Consider the following 17,745-nt stretch of genomic DNA (forward strand, 5'->3'; position numbering starts at 1 on the left):
AACCCACCACCCTCGGTATATGGGGCCAGCACCCTATTCACTGAGCCACAGTAATAAATGTATTATTAACACTCTCACCCCATGTTCCTTTAAATAGAAAAAAGTGCTAAATGTCTCTTCATAGCCTATTTGGCCATAGTTTTAAAAACCTACACATTTAAAAACCAATTGTAATTTGATCTTCTGAAATCCTTCTCAAACCACAGCTCATTTTGTTAAAGAAATCATTTGTTGGGCAGCGCCTGTGGCTCAGTGAGTAGGGCGCCAGCCCCATATACTGAGGGTGGCGGGTTCAAACCCAGCCCCGGCCAAACTGCAACAAAAAAATAGCCGGGCGTTGTGGCGGGCGCCTGTAGTCCCAGCTGCTCGGGAGGCTGAGGCAAGAGAATCACGTAAGCCCAAGAGCTGGAGGTTGCTGTGAGCTGTGTGATGCCACGGCACTCTACCGAGGGTGGTACAATGAGACTCTGTCTCTACAAAAAAAAACAAAAACAAACAAACAAAAAAAAAGAAATCATTTGTTTGTTTTTTTTGTAGAGACAGAGTTTCACTTTATTGCCCTCAGTAGAGTGCCGTGGCATCACACAGCTCACAGCAACCTCCAACTCCTGGGCTTAGGCGATTCTCCTGCCTCAGCCTCCCTAGTAGCTGGGACTACAGGCGCCCGCCACAGCACCTGGCTATTTTTTTGTTGCAGTTTGGCCGGGGCTGGGCTTGAACCCGCCACCCTCGGTATATGGGGCCGGCGCCCTGCTCACTGAGCCACAGGCGCCGCCCAAGAAATTATTTGTTAAAGAAAGATGTCCTATCGATATTGTCAAAAGTCTCCAAAAGGTGAGGATGGTAACAGGGTTGAAGGCAACTGGGAAGGGTCTCAGCAAACCCAGGACCATTGGGAAACTGCGCAGAAGCAAATCTTGTCAACAAGATACCAGCTCCTTCAATTAAAGCTAGGAGAATGCCACCCATTGCAGCTGACCCAACCATGGTCACTGGTCCATTTCTTGCTGCCAGTATGGCTCCTGTTAAGGCACCACTTGTGATGGAGTTCCAGGGATCTTCTTTTCCTCTGACTTAAACCATACTACAGTCAATCATGAAAAACAGACCTCCCCAAACAGCAAAGCTACCTCCCAATTGTGGAGCTCTGGTTTTAATAGCTGTTTTACTCCCACTGGAGAATTTCGAAAACCGTTGATTGCTTGAAAGATACCACCACCAATGGTACCCATAATAAAGGCCCCACCACAGTCATCCACTATTCACCAGGGGCAAGGTTCCCGGGCATATTCCTCCATCTTGACTATTATTTTTTTTGAGACAAAGCCTCAAGCTGTCACCCTGGGTAGAGTGCGGTGGCATCACAGTTCACGGCAACCTTCAACTCCCGGGCTTAAGCGAGTCTCTTGCCTCAGCCCCCCAAGTAGCTGGGACTACAGGCACCCGCCACAACGCCCAGCTATTTTTTGTTGTTGTTGTTGCAGTCATCATTGTTATTTGGCAGGCCCAGGCTGGATTCGAACCCGCCAGCTCTGATGTTTGTGGCTGGCACCTTAGCCGCTTGAGCTACAGGCTCTGAGCCCATCCTGGCTATTTTTTTTTTTTTTGAGACAGAGCCTCAAGCTGTCGCCCTGGGTAGAGTGCTGTGGCATCACAGCTCACAGCGACCTCCAACTCCTGGGCTCAAGCAAGTCTCCTGCCTCTGCCTCCCAAGTAGCTGGGACTATAGGCGCCCGCCACAAAGCCCGGCTATTTTTTTTTGGTTGCAGCAGTGTTGTTTGGCGGGCCCTGGCTGGATTCAACCCTGCCAGCTCAGGTGTATGTAGCTGGCACCTTAGCTGCTTCAGCCACAGGCAACAAGCCCCTGGCTAATTTTTAAAAACAAATTTTGTAGAGATGAGATCTCCCAATGTTGCCCAGGGTACTGTTATTTTTTATTTTATTTTATTTATTTATTTTTTTTTTTGTAGAGACAGAGTCTCACCTTATCGCCCTCAGTAGAGTGCCATGGCGTCACACAGCTCACAGCAACCTCCAAATCCTTGGGCTTAGGCGATTCTCTTGACTCAGCCTCCCAAGTAGCTGGGACTACAGGCGCCCGCCGCAACGCCCGGCTATTTTTTTGTTGCAGTTTGGCCGGGGCTGGGTTTGAACCCGCCACCCTCGGCATATGGGGCCAGCGCCCTACCCGCTGAGCCACAGGCGCCGCCCTTTATTTTATTTTTAAATTTTTATTTTTTCAGAGTCTTAAGCTGTCACCATGGCAGATTGCTGTGGCATCACAGCTCACAGCAATCTCAAATTCTTGGGCTCAAGTGATTCTCTTGCCTCAGCCTCCCAAGTAGCCAGGACTACAGGCACTCACCACAATGCCTGGCTGTTTTTTTTGTTGCAGTTATCAGTTTTTAGCTGGCCTGGGCCAGGTTCAAACCCACCAGCCTTGGATTACATGGCCAGCTCCCTACCCATTGAGCTACAGGTGCTGCCAGGGTGGTGTTATTTATTTATTTTTTTGAGAAAGAGTCTCAAGCTGTCACCCTGGGTAGAGTGCTGTGACGTCATAGCTCACAACCACCTCAAACTCTTGGGCTTAAGTGATTCACTTGCCTCAACCGCCCAAGTAGCTGGGACTACTGGCACTCATCAAGTGTGGTGTTGTTATTGTTATTATTTTTTTTTTTGCAGTTTTTGGTCAGGGTCGGGTTTGAACCCGCCACCTCTGGTATATGGGGCCAGCGCCCTACTCCTTTGAGCCATAGGTGCCATCGGGTGGTGGTGTTTTTAATTATACAAATTAATATATGTATTTCTGTTATAGAAGATTTGAATATGAGGCAATTATAGTCCTTATTTATAGAAATTCACATTGTGATTATTTACTCATCACTATAAACAATGCTACATTCCAGTGCTTATAAAGAATAAAGAATTCTTTCATATATTATATATTTGTTTGTACTAGTACATTCTCATATTACAAAGGCAATACTACCCTGTTTCCCTGAAAATAACAGTTTTAAGGTGTGCTCCCAAAGATGCACTAGGTCTTATTTTCAGGGGACGTCTTATCTGTCCTGTAAGTAGGTCTTATTTTCGGAGGATGTCTTATTTTCGGGGAAACAGGGTAGGTCCTTGGTCTCTGGGATTTGAAGAATGAACCCATGGACCACAGATCAGTGGTAAGATAGGATTTTTATTAGACAGAAAGGAATACATAAGGAATAAAAAGCACCAGGGCTTCGGGCAAAGGGGAAGACCTAAGTCGGAAGTCTCCCGTTATTGTTTTTAAAGACAAGAGTCTCACTGTGTTGCCCCTGGATAGAGTGCTGTGGAGTCAGCCTAGCTCACACCAACCTCAAATTACTTAAGTTTCATGGCATGCAGCAGTAATCCCAGCTACTCAGGAGGCTAAGGTGGGAGGATCGCTTGAACTCAAGAGTTTGAGATTACAGTGAACGATGATGATTCCACTGCACTCTACTCTGGGTGACAGAGCAAGGCACTATCTCAAAAAAAGAAAAAAAAAAGTTTCATTCCAGCTTCTATGGCTAGGATCACTCCCCCACCCTCCTTCCCACTCCCAAATGCCTTACAGAGCTAGGTAGGAACAGAATGGGTAAGGCAGTTTCACTGAAGAAAAATGAGAAGTGATTGCAACTGTTATGAATAGGAAAACACAACCCTCTTAAAGGAGGAAATGTTCTGCTCCAGCAAATTGTTGTCAAGTAGGAATAAAAGCTCCATTTTTCAAAAGCTGGAAATCTGTACTTTTTTTTTTTGTTTGAGACAAGAGTATCACTTTGTCACCCTTGGTAGAGTGCCGTGGTGTCATAGTTCACAGCAACCTTAAACTCTTGGGCTCAGGCGATCCTCTTGCCTCAGTTTTTCATTTTTTAATAGAGATAGGGCCTTACCCTTGCTCAGGCTGTTCTCAAACTCCTGAGCTCAAACAATCTACCCACCTTTGTCTCCCAGAGTGCTAGGATTACAGACATGAGCCACTGCATCTGGCCTGGAAATCTATATTTTAATGTTAAATATAATTGCTAAATGTTAGGCCAACTTTGTGTTTGTTGGGGTGGAAGCAGGTTCAGGCCATACACTGCATCTGTTAATTAAACAGAATCTGGTATTCAATATTTGAATAAAAGGTTGTCTTGCTGTTTTTTTTCCTTCCATTAAACTAAATGAAACATCCAGAGCAAGTGATAAATGATAAAAACTCTCATACCATTGTCAGGAACTAGTTGTTACAGTGTTATTTTATTACTATCTCTCAAACTAGACTTTTAACTAACATAGAGGTCACAATATTCATCACATCAGTTTCCAACACAATGCTTCAGAAATTCTTGCTGTTGTTGATCCCATGAGTGAATAAATGAAGATGTAACTAGGTAACCAATTTAGACTGTGAATTTACTTTTAAATTAAAATGTCCCTGTAATCATCTTAGTACCAAGTACTGAGATGGGCACATCCCCTAACCCACTTTGTTTTACTGCAAAATATTGGTGGAACAAAATGGGTGAGGATGTGTGGGATGTGACCACAAAAATATAATAGCTCTTTGTGGCAATCCTACCTGAACCCATGGCTCTCAAAATCCCAGTTCCAAAGATTACAAGTTTTATACCTCCTGGCTCATATGTCCATCATTTCTGGGTTTCTATATGGCCCTGTCCTTGTACATGGGGACGCGTGGCCTGGGGTCTCAGGGATGAGCACTTGCTTGCTCTTTCCTCCTCTGCAGCTCCTCCCGCCGTCTTGCCTGCTGTTCACTCATGCAATCTTTGAATGCCTGCACCTGTGCCTGGCACTGCCGCCAGTCCTGGTGGTGGGCCATGCATTCCTGCACTGCAAAGTGGGAGGCAGCACAGCCAGAGCGGGAGATCAGCTGGTCCAGTGGGTCCTCTTCCTCATCTTCCTTCTTCACCTGCCGGGCCCAGGTATGGCCTTGAGGAACTGAGGTTGACATCTGGGAGAATCTACAAAAGATGAACAGAGAGACAAAGTTAGAGGAGGGATATAATTATTAATATATATAAGGTCCTGGGTTATACATAGCACTGACCAAACTGCATTATTATAGCCTGTTTATGTGTGTCTTCCCTGGGAGAAACTCTTTGAGGAGAGTTCTTTGAGGACAAATACTTGTTCTGCTTTACCTTGGTGCTTCTAGCATTAGACCTGGCAGAGAATGGGCCTGCAAAATGGTCTGAACGGAACTAAGTACGATAAAGTATGCGAAAATGCTTAACACAGCATTTAATAAGCTCAATTCTGCAAATGGAATATGAATAAGGTGAAAAGTCTCCTTTTGAGGGAAGCCATCTCTGATCTACCTCAAAAGAATTAACCTTTCCTCTTTTTTTCTACTGACTTATTTTATAACTAAAGAAGAACAAAATTTTAAATTTGAAAAGTACCCAAATAAGGGTAGGTTTTATAACATGGGAGGAACGGAAAGAGTTCAATGTGGCAATAACAAAAACCATGCAGAGGCCAGGGAAAGAGATGAGTTCATGAGTTAAGTGAGGTAGTTTTGACAACTATACAAAAATGTGCGGTGATTACCCAAACTGTCTTCCCAAGATCATGTGTTTCAGAGTACCAGCAGAAGGTAGCATGCAGAAGGAACTTAAAAGGTTTGAAGAAAAATGATTTCAGCCTTTGCACACATTTCACTATGATGGGCTGTAAAGAAGCTAGAAGAACTCCTTAATACTTTTACTTTGTCTCTCATTCATTCCGCATGAGACTATTGAGCACCTATGATGCACCAGGCACTATGCTAGAGTTGAGGATTTGGGAGGGACCAAGTCAGCTACAGTTCTTGCCTTCATGGAATCTACAATCTAAACAGAAACAGCAGAGCAGTTTACTACACAGTGTGTACAGATAGCTAAGACTGGGAACACAGACGAGGGATACCCGATTCTAACAAGAGCAGGAATAGGCAGGAAAAGCTTCCTAGAAGTGATTTCTAAGCTGAGATTTGATGGATAAATAGGAGTTAGCCAGAGATGGTAAAAATATTTCTGACCAATAGAAGAGCAGGGGGTGGAAATGTGACACAAGAGAGGAATGAAAAGTTCAGTAAGGGCGGTGCCTGTGGCTCAGTGAGTAGGGCTGGTCCCATATACCGAGGGAGGGTGGTGGATTCACACCCGGCCCAGGCCAAAATGCAACAACAAAAAGTTCAATCATTGGAAAATAGAATATATCAGTGCCTGATTATAGCAAGGCTTTGCAGGACATGTTAAGGACCTGTATCCTGAAGAAAATGGAGAAGTCATAAGACGTATTTAAACACTGAAGCGTGACAAAATGCATTTGCTTTGGAGGTATTATAACTTAAAGGGGGGGAAACAGATTTGAAACAGACTTGGATTAGAAATCTAGCTTTGTCACTGCCTCACGGGGTGCCCTTCCCCTCTTGACAAACAGAAATGATAAAATTTGTAAAGAGTCTGGTAGTCCAAAAAGACCAACAAATATTTAATAGTTTCTTCTTCATAAATCCCTATGAACTCTTTGAAGGCTAGAAGCAAATATTTTAGAGCAAGAAAGGTAAAAGAGAAAGCGCCTTGGATCCTAAGCCAAGAGATCTGAATTCGAATCTCAGCACTACGCCTTACCATGTAATCTTTTTCATTTTAGCTTCCCCACCAATATTTAACCCGCACAATTAGAATAAGGATTAATATAATGAATGAAAACTGCTTGAGCTACAATACGATGCAGTAATTACTACTGTATTCTTCTCCCACCACCTCTTGGTTTCAGTCTTCCTTAGAGCAAAATGAGGACCATCCTGGCTCAGGGATCAAGGCAGGCTGGATGGCAGACAGCTGGACTGCTGAGGCTGGTCCAGACTGGGAAGGTGAGAAGGAGGGAAAGCAGAGAAGCAGGTGGGCAGAGGACGCATGCGTGCACGCACCCGACAGGCCCAATTCCGTCGCGCCTACAACGCTTTCCGCGCAAGGCCGCGGAACGCGGTGCTCACCAAGCAGAGGGGAAGACTAACCGAACAGGCTCGCCTGCGTCGCAGAGGCGGATTCGCTGGCAGCGGAGGATCTTCCGTCCTTTCTCCCACAAACCAGCCCCTCGTGAGGAGCGCGCACACTCAAGAGGCGGGCGGCCCCATCGCACATTTTCATTGGTCACTTCTGGGTGTAGAGCCCGCCTCCCGTCCTCGCCCCACCCTTTTGGGGACCCGCTTCCGGGAAGGGGCGGAAGAGGCGGGCTGGCAGAGGTGGGGTCGAGATGGCGGCGCCTTTGAGGATTCAGAGCGACTGGGCCCAAGCTCTCAGGTGAAGCCAGGCCCGAACAGGGGCCTAGGAGGCGGGTAGCCGTTGTTGCCTTTACGTTGAAAGCCTGCCTAATCCAGGATATCCACAGAAGTTACCTCATCAACTGTTGAGGGAGGGTCTAGAAAAAGAAGTCACAAACCCATGTGGTTGTTTATTCTCGGAACAGCTATCCGGAGGACAAGGGAACATATGGGCTATGTAATCTCTGCGTCAGAACTAGGATCAACGAGTTGGAGAAAAACAGGGTAACTGGGAGGCAGGAAGACTCTTGGCCAAGTAGTCATTTAGCAAATATTTCTTGGCCATCAGTTATTTGCAAAAGTCTTACCAACACTGTCTGTACGTGATGGAATCTTTGTGTCCTCCCTAGACCCCTAGTGCATATCGGACGACTCTGTTCAGGAAATAATGTTAACACCTACCATGCCCTCGCCTTGTACTAAATGCGTGTGGAGCTCAGATGTGTACTCTAACATAAATGATGGTTCCTCTCTGCAAGAAGCTGACCTCTTAATTGGGAATACACAGTGAACAATTTATTATTTGAAATTTAATTATTTTTTAAGATGGGCTCTTGGTCTCTCGTCCAGGCACAGTGGCGTGATCATAGCTGCTGCAGTCTTGAACGGCTAGGCCCTGGCTATCCTCCTGCCTCTGACTCCCAAGTAGCTGGGATTACAGGCACATACCCCAATACCCAACTAATTTTTTCTCCTTCCTTTTTTTTTTTTTTCTATGTTGCCCAGGCTAGTCTCAAACTCCTGGCCTCAAGAGATCTTCCTGCCTTGGCCTCCCAAAGTGCTGGAATTACAGGCATGAACCATAGCACCAGTCCTGACATATTTATTGATCATATATTGTGCCAGTTTCTTCTCTAGGTATCAGAATGAGGATAGTAGATGGAAACTATTATTACTGAGAAGTGTTTTTCATATTGAAGCAATGAACACAGAATATGATAAAGTAATAAAGGAAGAACAGTAATAGCTTATGAGAGAATGCAGGATCAGAATCAGAGGGTATAACTTGCCCAAGGTCATGCAGCTGGTCATGTGTAAGTGGGTTACTATCCAGCTAGATCTCTCTATCCTAAAAGCTTAGGCCCTTTCCATCATAACCTAAAAAAATGTTAGTATGAAGAGATCAGGATTTGGGTGATTGGGAAGGTACATTCTAAAACACATAAAAAGTCAGTGTGAGATGTTAGAAAGAACACAGATCTTACTGTGTACCAGTCCTAGTTTTCAATTCAGATTTCACAGTTAGATGAGTTTGGACAAGTCACATCTGAGCTTAAGTTTTTTATCATTAACAAGGTATCTTGTTTGGTTATTGTGAGGATTAATGGTGATATATGCAAAGTGCCTAGCACAAGGCCTCATTTACAGTAATCTTGATAAATATCTAAATATAAATAACCTTGATTTCTCAAAAGTGAGCACCCTATTTTTCTTTTTTTATATTTTGAGCAAAATATGGAATGCTTCACGAATTTGCGTGTCATCCTTGCGCAGGGGCCATGCTAATCTTCTCTGTGTTGAAAGTGAACACCCTATTGAGCATTAAGTTAACCAACAGATATCTGTTCATTAAATATTTAATCCACAAATGTTTCATCAATAAAGTTTGACTGTCTTAGAATAATCTGTACCTGGGTGGGAAGTTGGCCTGGATCTTGTCTAAGTACTATGATCAAACTGGAAATCATACAACTTTTCTCCCTTGTGGCTATTTAACCCTGGGTGAGGCTAATTAGGCTTTTGTCTTTCTTCATAGGAAAGATGAAGGGGAGGCCTGGCTAAGCTGTCATCCCTCAGGTAATATCCACGAATCTATATGTCCTCCCTTTATTTCATTTTATTTTTTTGAGACAGAGTCTCACTTTGTTGCCCCTGGTAGAGTGCCATGGTGTCATAGCTCACAACAACTTCCAAATCTTGGGCACAAGCGATTCTCTTGCCTCAGCCTCCCAAATAGCTGGGACTACAGGCACTTGCCACAGTGCCCGGCTATTTTTAAATATGGGGTCTTGCTTTTGCTCAGGCTGGTGTCAAACCTGTGAGCTCAGGGCAATCCACCCGCCTCGGCCGCCGCAGAGTGTTAGGATTACAGGCACGTATATATCCTCCCTTTAAAGAAGTATTTACCACCCTTAGAGGAAAGCTTCCTACTTTCTCTTCGCCTACCTTCCTTGCACAGTGCTCATAGTCTGCAAAGGTGCTTGACTAGTGTGGGCTATATGGACGTCACTCCAACTCTCTCATTCCAGGGAAGGGCCTGGATTGGTTTTCCATTTGGAATCCAGACACTTATTTCTGGTGATATTGTAGATTATTATTATTATTATTTTTTTTTTTTAGAGACAGAGTCTCACTTTATTGCCCTCAGTAGAGTGCGTGGCGTCACAGCTCACAGCAACCTCCTACTCCTGGGCTTAAGTGATTCTCTTGCCTCAGGCGCCTGCCGCAACACCCAGCTATTTTTTTTTTTCTTTTTGCAGTTTGGCTGGGGCTGGGTTCGAACCTGCCCTCAGTATATGGGGCCAGCGGCCTACCCACTGAGCCACAGGCACCACCCTGTAGATTAATCTTAATCAGTCCCTTAGCCCTATGCTGTTGTATTCTAAGCAGTTCTAGCTTCAACTGGGATCTTCCTGGTGATAATTTCTAGATACATAGCTCTAGACCTGATCTCTCTTCAAGTTCAACCAGAGATTTAACAGTTGTCTGCTAGGTCTTGCTGTCATCTTAAGTTACTTGATCTACTAAAGCCTAAAACCAAGCTGAGCACATTTGTTGTCAAATGGGTTCTCTTACTTGATTTTTTTTTTTTCATTTCTTTCTTTCTTTTTTTTTTTTTTTTTTAGAGACAGAGTCTTACTTTGTCACCCTCAGTAGAGTGCTGTGGCATCACAGCATCACAGCTCACAGCTCACAGCTCACAGCAACCTCCAGCTCTGGGACTTACGTGATGCTCTTGCCTCAGCCTCCCAAGTAGCTGGGACTACAGGTGCCCGCCATAACGCCCGGCTATTTTTTTTGTTGCAGTTTGGCTGGGGCCGGGTTCAAACCCGCCACCCTTGGTATATGGGGCCAGCATCCCACTCACTGAGCCACAGGCACTGCCCTTTTTTTTTTTTTTTTTTTGTAGAGACGGAGTCTCACTTTATGGCCTTTGGTAGAGTACCATGGCATCACACAGCTCACAGCAACCTCCAAATCCTGGGCTTAAGCGATTCTCTTGCCTCAGCCTCCCGACTAGCTGGGACTACAGGAGCCTGCCACAACGCCCAGCTATTTTTTTTCCATTTCTTAAATTATCTTTATTCTTCTAGACATTGGAGTGAAAAACCTAGTTATTTCATCCTGCCTTATCCAGATAGTTCCCACGTCTTATGAAGTTTATCTTCCTCTATCATTCCCAACCGTTCAGTGTACATTCTAAGTAGCACAGTGCTGTTCTAAAAACAAAGCAACTTTCCTTCTAAATTCTGTGAGAAAGTTTTGTTCACTTCACATGCCATTGATACTTTATTTCTGTGAGAAATAAAATTTGAAATGTAGAGTCTTCTTTTTTGTGAGGTGAGGGGACAGGATCTTTCTTTGTTTCTCAGGCTGGAGTACAGTAGCCTGATCATAGTTCACAACCTCAAGTTCCTGGGTTTAAGCAATCCTCCCGCCTCAGCATCCTGAGTAGCTGGGATTACAGGTGCATGGTAACATGTTCGGTGAATTTTTTTTTTTTTTTTTTTGTAGAGACAGAGTCTCACTTTATGGCCCTCGGTAGAGTGCTGTGGCCTCACACAGCTCACAGCAACCTCCAACTCCTGGGCTTAAGCAATTCTCCTGCCTCAGCCTCCCGAGTAGCTGGGACTACAGGCACCCGCCACAATGCCCCGCTATTTTTTGGTTGCAGTTTGGCCGGGGCCGGGTTTGAACCCGCCACCCTCGGTACATGGGGCCGGCGCCTTACCAACTGAGCCACAGGCGCCGCCCCTGTTCAGTGAATTTTTTAAGTTTATTTTTTACAGAGATGGGGTGTCACTATGTTGCCCAGGCTAGTTTCAAACTCCTAGCCTTAATCCATCCTCCTACCTTCACCTCCCAAATTGCTAGGGTTATAGATATGAGCCACCAAACCTACCCTAAGTTCCTTTTTTGAGGATGTATGAAGAGGGTGGTAACTAGAAGATCTCACAGTCAAGGGTTTTGTTTTGCTTCCAGAGATGGGAATAATTGAAGAAAGAGCAATCTTAAGATACAGATTAAAGGTAAAAGAAGAATAAAGTGAAGAGCCAATTCTTATAGGAGAGAGAAGGAGATTGCATTAAGTCTTTTTTTTTTTTTTTGAGAGAGAGCCTCAAGCTGTCACCCTGGGTAGAGTGCTGTGACATCACAGCTCACAGCAACCTCCAACTCCTGGGCTCAAGCCATTCTCTTGCCTCAGCCTCCCAAGTAGCTGGGATTACAGGCACCTGCCACAACACCCAGCTATTTTTTGGTTGCAGACATTATTGTTGTTTGGCGGGCTCAGGCTGAATTCGAACCCACCAGCTCAGGTGTATGTGGCTGGCACCTTAGCCGCTTGAACCACAGGCGCCGAGCCTACATTAAGTCTTAAAGAGGACTAGGATGAAAAGAAGGTGAGGTTATGTGCAGAGGTACCAGTAGCTAAATGTTTGGACATGGACACTTGAGGGTAACTTATAGTTTTAGTTTAGTTTATGAAATTGCAGCTAGTGTCAACTCTTAAGGAGGAGGACTTTTTGTTTTTATTTTCTTTAGAATCCTACCCCAACCCCTGCTTTGTTTTTATTTTTGTTTATTTATTTATTTTTTGTTTTTGAGACAGAGTCTCACTATGTCACCCTTGGTAGAATGTTGTGGTGTCACAGCTCACAGCAACCTCAATTTCTTGGGCTTAAGAGATTCTCTTGTCTCAGCCTTCCAAGTAGCTGGGACTACAGGCACCTGTCACAACCCCCGGCTATTTTTTTGTTGCAGTTGTCATTGTTTAGCTGGTCCGGGCTGGGCTTAAACCCACCAGCCTCAGTGCATGTGGCTGGTGCTGTAACCACTGTGCTATGGGTGCTGAGCCTATTTATTTATTTTTGAGACAGAGTCTCTATTGCCCTGGTTCGAGTGCCACGGCATCATCATAGCTCATAGTAACCTCAAACTTGGGGGCTCAAGCAGTCCTCCTGCCTCAGCCTCCCACAAAACTAGGACTGCAGGTGCCTGCCACAATGCCCGGATAGATTTTCTATTTTTAGTAGGGGCAGGGTCTCACTCTTGCTCAGCCTGCTCTCGAACTCCTGAGCTCAAGAAATCCACTCACCTTGGCTCCCAGAGTAGTTGCATTACAGGTGTGAGCCACTGCACCTGGCCTAGGTTCACCTTTAAAAAAATTGTTTTAGGCTCTGTGCCTGTGGCTCAAGCAGCTAAGGCACCAGCCACATACACCTGAGTTGGCAGGTTGGAATCCAGCCTGGGCCTGCCAAATAACAATGACAGCTGCAACCAAAAATAGCCGGGCGTTGTGGTGGGCGCCTATAGTTCCAGCTATAGGCAGAGGCAGGAGAATCCCTTAAGCCCAGGAGTTGGAGGTTGCTGTGAGCTATGATGCCATGGCACTCTACCCAAGCCAACAGCTTGAGACTCTGTCCCAAAAAAAAAATTGTTTTATAGAGTTAACATTCTTTTTAAAAGTTAACCTTTTTAGTGTATAATGCATTGGGTTTTAGTATATTCACAGAGTTGTGCAACATCTCAGCTAATTCCAGAACCCTAAAAGACTATACCTATTGGCAGTCAATTCCATCCCCTACCCACCTGTCCTAGCAACTACTACTTTACTTCTGTCTCTGTGGATTTTCTTACTTTGGACATTTGATTTAAGTGACTTTTGTTAGTCATCCTAATGTTTTCATTTTGTAGTTTTGATCAATACTTACTTCCTTTTTGTAGCCAGGTAGTATTCTGGCCACAAAAAAATATGGATATATCAACTTTTATTTATCTGTTCATTAATTGATACACATTTGAGTTATTTCTACTTTGACTACTATGCAAGAAGCAGATTTTTATTTTCTTTTTTTGAGACAGAGCCTCAAGCTATCGCCCTAGGTAGAGTGCTGTGGCATCACAGCTCACAGCAACCTCTAACTCCTAGGCTTAAGCGATTCTCTTGCCTCAGACTCCCAAGTAGCTGGGACTATAGGCGGCCGCCACAATGCCTAGCTATTTTTTGGTTGTAGTTGTCATTGTTGTTTGGCAAGCCCGGGCTGGATTTGAACCCGCCAGCTCGGTGTATGTGGCTGGCGCCTTAGCCGCTTGAGCCACAGGCACCGAGCCAAAAGAAGCAGATTTTAATAGGATAGGTGGCAGGAGAACTGGCTGCTGGGAATGGAAGGGGCAGAAGGACTGCAGAACTGCTGAGTTTGAAAATATGAATTGGAGCTGTACCAGTCCACACGGTTTATTTTTGTCTTTTTTTTATTTGGTCCTCAGCAGCCTGCCTGTAGAAAGGTAGATGAGTGGTTGGATTGATCCCAGTTCTGCTATACAGACAGAACCAAGACGGATCATTTTAGTAACTTCACAAATGTAGAGAAGTCATTGAGGATGCTGTCAGGGGATGCTTTGAAATGATGCATTATGAGGGCCACACTTTTTAGGGCGAATGGTGAAGAAAGGAGGGAATCACGGGATGGTATTAAAAATAAAGTTCTGCTAGGTGTGGTGGTTCCAGAATGTCATTTTGGGAGCCCAGTGCGTTTGAGACCAGCCTGGGCAACATAGTGAGACATTGTCTCTACAAAAAATTAAAAATAAGAAAGAAGCTCCTTTCATGAGCATACAGATGCTAAATTAAGTCTTTAAGATGAAAAATGTTAAAATTCTGGGCGGCGCCTGTGGCTCAGTCAGTAAGGCGCCGGCCCCATATACCGAGGGTGGCGGGTTCAAACCCAGCCCCGGCCAAACTGCAACCAAAAAATAGCCGGGCGTTGTGGCGGGCGCCTGTAGTCCCAGCTGCTCGGGAGGCTGAGGCAGGAGAATCGCTTAAGCCCAGGAGTTGGAGGTTGCTGTGAGCTGTATGAGGCCACGGCACTCTACAGAGGGCCATAAAGTGAGACTCTGTCTCTGCAAAAAAAAAAAAAAAAAGAAAGAAAAATGTTAAAATTCTTTTTACTTTGGCTTGGTGCTTGTAGCTTATTGAGTAGCGCACCTGCCACATACACCAACACTGGTAGGTTCGAGCCTGGCCTGGGCCTGCTAAACAACAATGACAATTGCAACCAGAGTTTGAAGTTGCTGTGAGCTGTGACGTCATGGCACTCTACCAAGGGCGATAATAGTGAGACTCTGTCTCAAAAAAAATAATAATTCTTTTTATCTTTTGAGACATGCTTTTCTTGTGCCTCAGGGAAACCATCTTTGTATGGCAGCCTAACTTGTCAAGGAATTGGCCTAGATGGTATCCCAGAGATTACAGCTTCAGAAGGATTTATTGTGAATGAAGTAAATAAGGTATGTTTTTATGTCTTCTAGACGGCACAGTATTCAAAACTATGGTAGTACTCACTCATATGTCTGCTTTTGATATTTATACTAATATGAGTATATCATCCCTACTTCTTTTGTACAATAATCATAGTTTTTGCTGCCTTTGAGTGTCAAAAGTTTTTTTCTCTTATGTTTACATATACTTTCAAGTATAGTCAAACTTCCTCTTACTTTCCTTACACCAGCTCTGATGTACATGTATAATTGAAAATTTTCCAGTATCTACATCAAAAAGATAAATAGATGAAATTATAATGATTTTGATAATATATTTGATTTCACCCAGTATATCTGAAATATTATTTCAACATATAAATAAAATAAAAAATTATTAATAAATTATTTTATATTCTTTTTTATTCAAAATCCTATGTATATTTTATGCTTGCAGCACATTGCAGTTCAGACTCTAATTTTTTATTGGAAATACTGTATTTAGGTTTTATAAAATTTATAGTTGAAAACAGATTCACATATTCAAGTATGCAGCTACTACCTACCATATTGGACTGCATAGCCTTACAGTCTGTGTCTGGCAAGGCCTTGGTGAAGAGCCTACATTAATAGTACTTTAATAGTTTTTCTCATTTATCTTTGACGTGAGTAGATAACTAAGCCAAGTGTTTGAGAACCCATGACTTGCCTTTTCTTATTCGTTCTGACTGCTGTAGTAAGTATACTCTATTGAGATGATCCCCAGAGGGTAGATCAGCCTTTGTGTATGTATGTGATTAAACTTTTTTTAGTTGTAAAATGATTTTAGTATACTGACAAATATAGAGAAAACTTTGCTTTTTAAGTAAGATGTTTAGCAAATGCTTATTCATTATCCTCCTTGTGCCAGATAATAGGCTTCATATCATTATATATTTTCTTTTTGCTCCTCATCTACTCTGATTTTTTATTTAAAAAAATTTTTTGGGGGCGGCACCTGTGGCTCAGTCGGTAGGGCGCCAGCCCCATATGCCGAGGGTGGCGGGTTCAAACCCAGCCCCGGCCAAATTGCAACAAAAAAATAGCCGGGCGTTGTGGCGGGCCCCTGTAGTCCCAGCTGAGGCAAGAGAATCACTTAAGCCCAGGAGTTGGAGGTTGCTGTGAGCTGTGTGAGGCCACGTCACTCTACCGAGGGCCATAAAGTGAGACTCTGTCTCTACAAAAAAAAAAAGAAAAAAAAAATTTTTTTTTTGAGACAGAGCCTCAAGCCCTCGCCCTGGGTAGAATGCCATGGCATCAAAGCTCACAGCAACCTCCAACCCTTGGGCTTAAATGATTCTCTTACCTTAGCCTCCCAGGTAGCTGGGACTACAGGCGCCTGCCACAACGCCTGGCTATTTTTTGGTTGTAGTTGTCGTTGTTTGGCAGGCCTGGGCTGGATTCAAACCCACCAGCTCTGGTATATGTGGCTGGTGCCTCAGCCGCTTGAACTACAGGCGCCGAGCCTTTTATTTTTTTGAGACAGAGTCTCCCTATGTTGCCCTGGGTAGAGTGCCATGATGTCACAGCTTACAGCAACCTCAAACTCTTAGGCTTAAGAGATTTTCTTGCCTCAGCCTCCCAAGTAGCTGAGACTACAGTCATGCGCCACAGTGCCCAGCTATATTTTTGTTGTAGTTGTTGTTGTTTGGCAGGCCCAGGAAGGGGATGCACCCGCCAGCCCCAGTGTATGTGGCTGGCTCCCTAGCCACTGAGCTACAGGCACTAAGCCTATATTTGTTTTGCATAAGTAGCTATGGGTATTGTAGAAAGTGTCAGAAGATCTGAGTCTTAGTTAACTCCGACACTTAGCTATATGATTTGGGACAAATACCTTAGTTCTCTGAGCCTCAGCTTCCTCATCTATAAAACAGAGACAGTGGGCTACTTCATGGAATGTCTAATGGACAGTGGGACTATATAGGGATGAAACTACAAAATACAAAAGTTAAGTATGGTTGTTTACCATGACAATTTTGTGGGAATAGCATTTCAAATTTCCATTTTGCAGATAAGCAAACAGATTCAGAGAGGTTAAACTATCCCTAATAAAGTCATTTTGACATGTGCTGGAATTGAAACCCACTTCTGTTGATTCCTTTGTAAGCCCGCATTTTTCCCAAGTGTTGTGTCAGTATTCATCCATAGCCTAGGGCCTGACCTCTCTTTTCCCTTCATATTCAGACCTGGATACAATCCTTATCTCTTCAAACATCATTGCTAATTTTTGCTGTGAACCTGCTGGGTGGGTTGAGACAGTAAGTGCTTATAGTTGAACGTTCATTTGTTTCCTAACTGCTATGAGTCTGTTTGCTATTTTATATTGTTACATTGCTCTATTAAACAGTAAATCTGTCATTATGCTTAAATGCCTAACCTTGGAGGATAAAAAAAAGCTTGACTTTGAATTTTATCTTAGTATGGCATACTCACACTTTTTTCCCCCCTAGATATTTTCTGTTTTGATATCTTACGCAGTTTTTTCTTGAAAGTATTTTTGTTAACAGCATGATTGTCTACTGCTGACATGGGAAAGGTAATTCAACATTCAACTTCCTCCACAGTCTGTTTATGAATTCAAGGTTGATTTGCAGGATTAATAAATAGGAGGAAAATAGTGATTCTTGAAATCTGTTACATAGTTAGCCCAAAGACATGAGCTCTTCTGAGAGCAAACCCAATTCTTACAGAGATCCAAACACTAAGTTTTTATATTATAGTTCCTTGCATCTTTGTTGCTTGAATATTTAGCCAAGAGAGTTTAGCTGATACTTTAGTTTCTGATATACATGCATTCAGTTACAAACCCAGATCAGCTCTCTTGCAGCTATATAGGCTTGGTCATGCAGTTAGAAACTAAAATTCATTTAATGAAAGGCCTGCAGGCAGCC

The 17,745-nt window shown here is 43.8% G+C and overlaps 2 protein-coding genes, 1 non-coding gene and 1 pseudogene across 9 annotated transcripts in view; 1 reads left to right on the forward strand and 3 right to left on the reverse strand.

The window, feature by feature from the left end:
* Positions 1-805: 805 nt before the first annotated feature.
* Positions 806-1,519, reverse strand: LOC128564812 (mitochondrial import inner membrane translocase subunit Tim17-A-like; annotated as a pseudogene).
* Positions 1,520-3,019: 1,500 nt separating this feature from the next.
* Positions 3,020-7,137, reverse strand: LOC128564815 (cytochrome c oxidase assembly factor 4 homolog, mitochondrial). Of its 4 annotated transcripts, none has more exons than XM_053560642.1 (2): positions 7,031-7,137; positions 3,020-4,988 (listed from the first exon to the last, which is right to left on the reverse strand). In XM_053560642.1, exon 2 carries the CDS (start codon positions 4,976-4,978, stop codon positions 4,715-4,717), a length of 264 nt encoding a protein of 87 aa, XP_053416617.1. In that variant the 5' UTR covers positions 4,979-4,988; positions 7,031-7,137; the 3' UTR covers positions 3,020-4,714. The 4 variants fall into 4 exon arrangements, with proteins under 4 accessions (XP_053416617.1, XP_053416616.1, XP_053416619.1 ...); XM_053560641.1 differs by having other exon boundaries at positions 6,944-7,088; XM_053560644.1 differs by having other exon boundaries at positions 7,010-7,074.
* Positions 7,138-7,222: 85 nt separating this feature from the next.
* The window catches only part of PAAF1 (proteasomal ATPase associated factor 1), a 51,987-nt gene continuing 41,464 nt past the window's right edge, over positions 7,223-17,745 (forward strand). The window contains exons 1-3 of one of the 4 annotated variants that reach the window (XM_053560622.1): positions 7,223-7,316; positions 9,093-9,133; positions 14,742-14,845. In XM_053560622.1, coding sequence (XP_053416597.1) covers positions 7,270-7,316; positions 9,093-9,133; positions 14,742-14,845 — 192 coding nt within the window. In that variant the 5' untranslated portion in view covers positions 7,223-7,269. Of the gene's footprint in view, positions 7,317-9,092; positions 9,134-14,741; positions 14,846-17,038; positions 17,113-17,745 lie in introns of those variants that run through there. The other 3 variants (XM_053560623.1, XM_053560624.1, XM_053560625.1) reach the window with 3 other exon arrangements.
* On the reverse strand, positions 8,786-8,888 carry LOC128566156 (U6 spliceosomal RNA). The gene has a single exon (XR_008374451.1). It is a non-coding gene; the product is annotated as a U6 spliceosomal RNA (small nuclear RNA).

This window comes from Nycticebus coucang, chromosome 14, assembly GCF_027406575.1.
Source record: "Nycticebus coucang isolate mNycCou1 chromosome 14, mNycCou1.pri, whole genome shotgun sequence".
NCBI classification, from domain to species: domain Eukaryota; kingdom Metazoa; phylum Chordata; class Mammalia; order Primates; family Lorisidae; genus Nycticebus; species Nycticebus coucang.

Excerpts from the sequence above, each read along its gene's own strand:
- LOC128564815 (XM_053560642.1), bottom strand. The coding sequence starts at position 4,978 with ATGTCAACCTCAGTTCCTCAAGGCCATACCTGGGCCCGGCAGGTGAAG.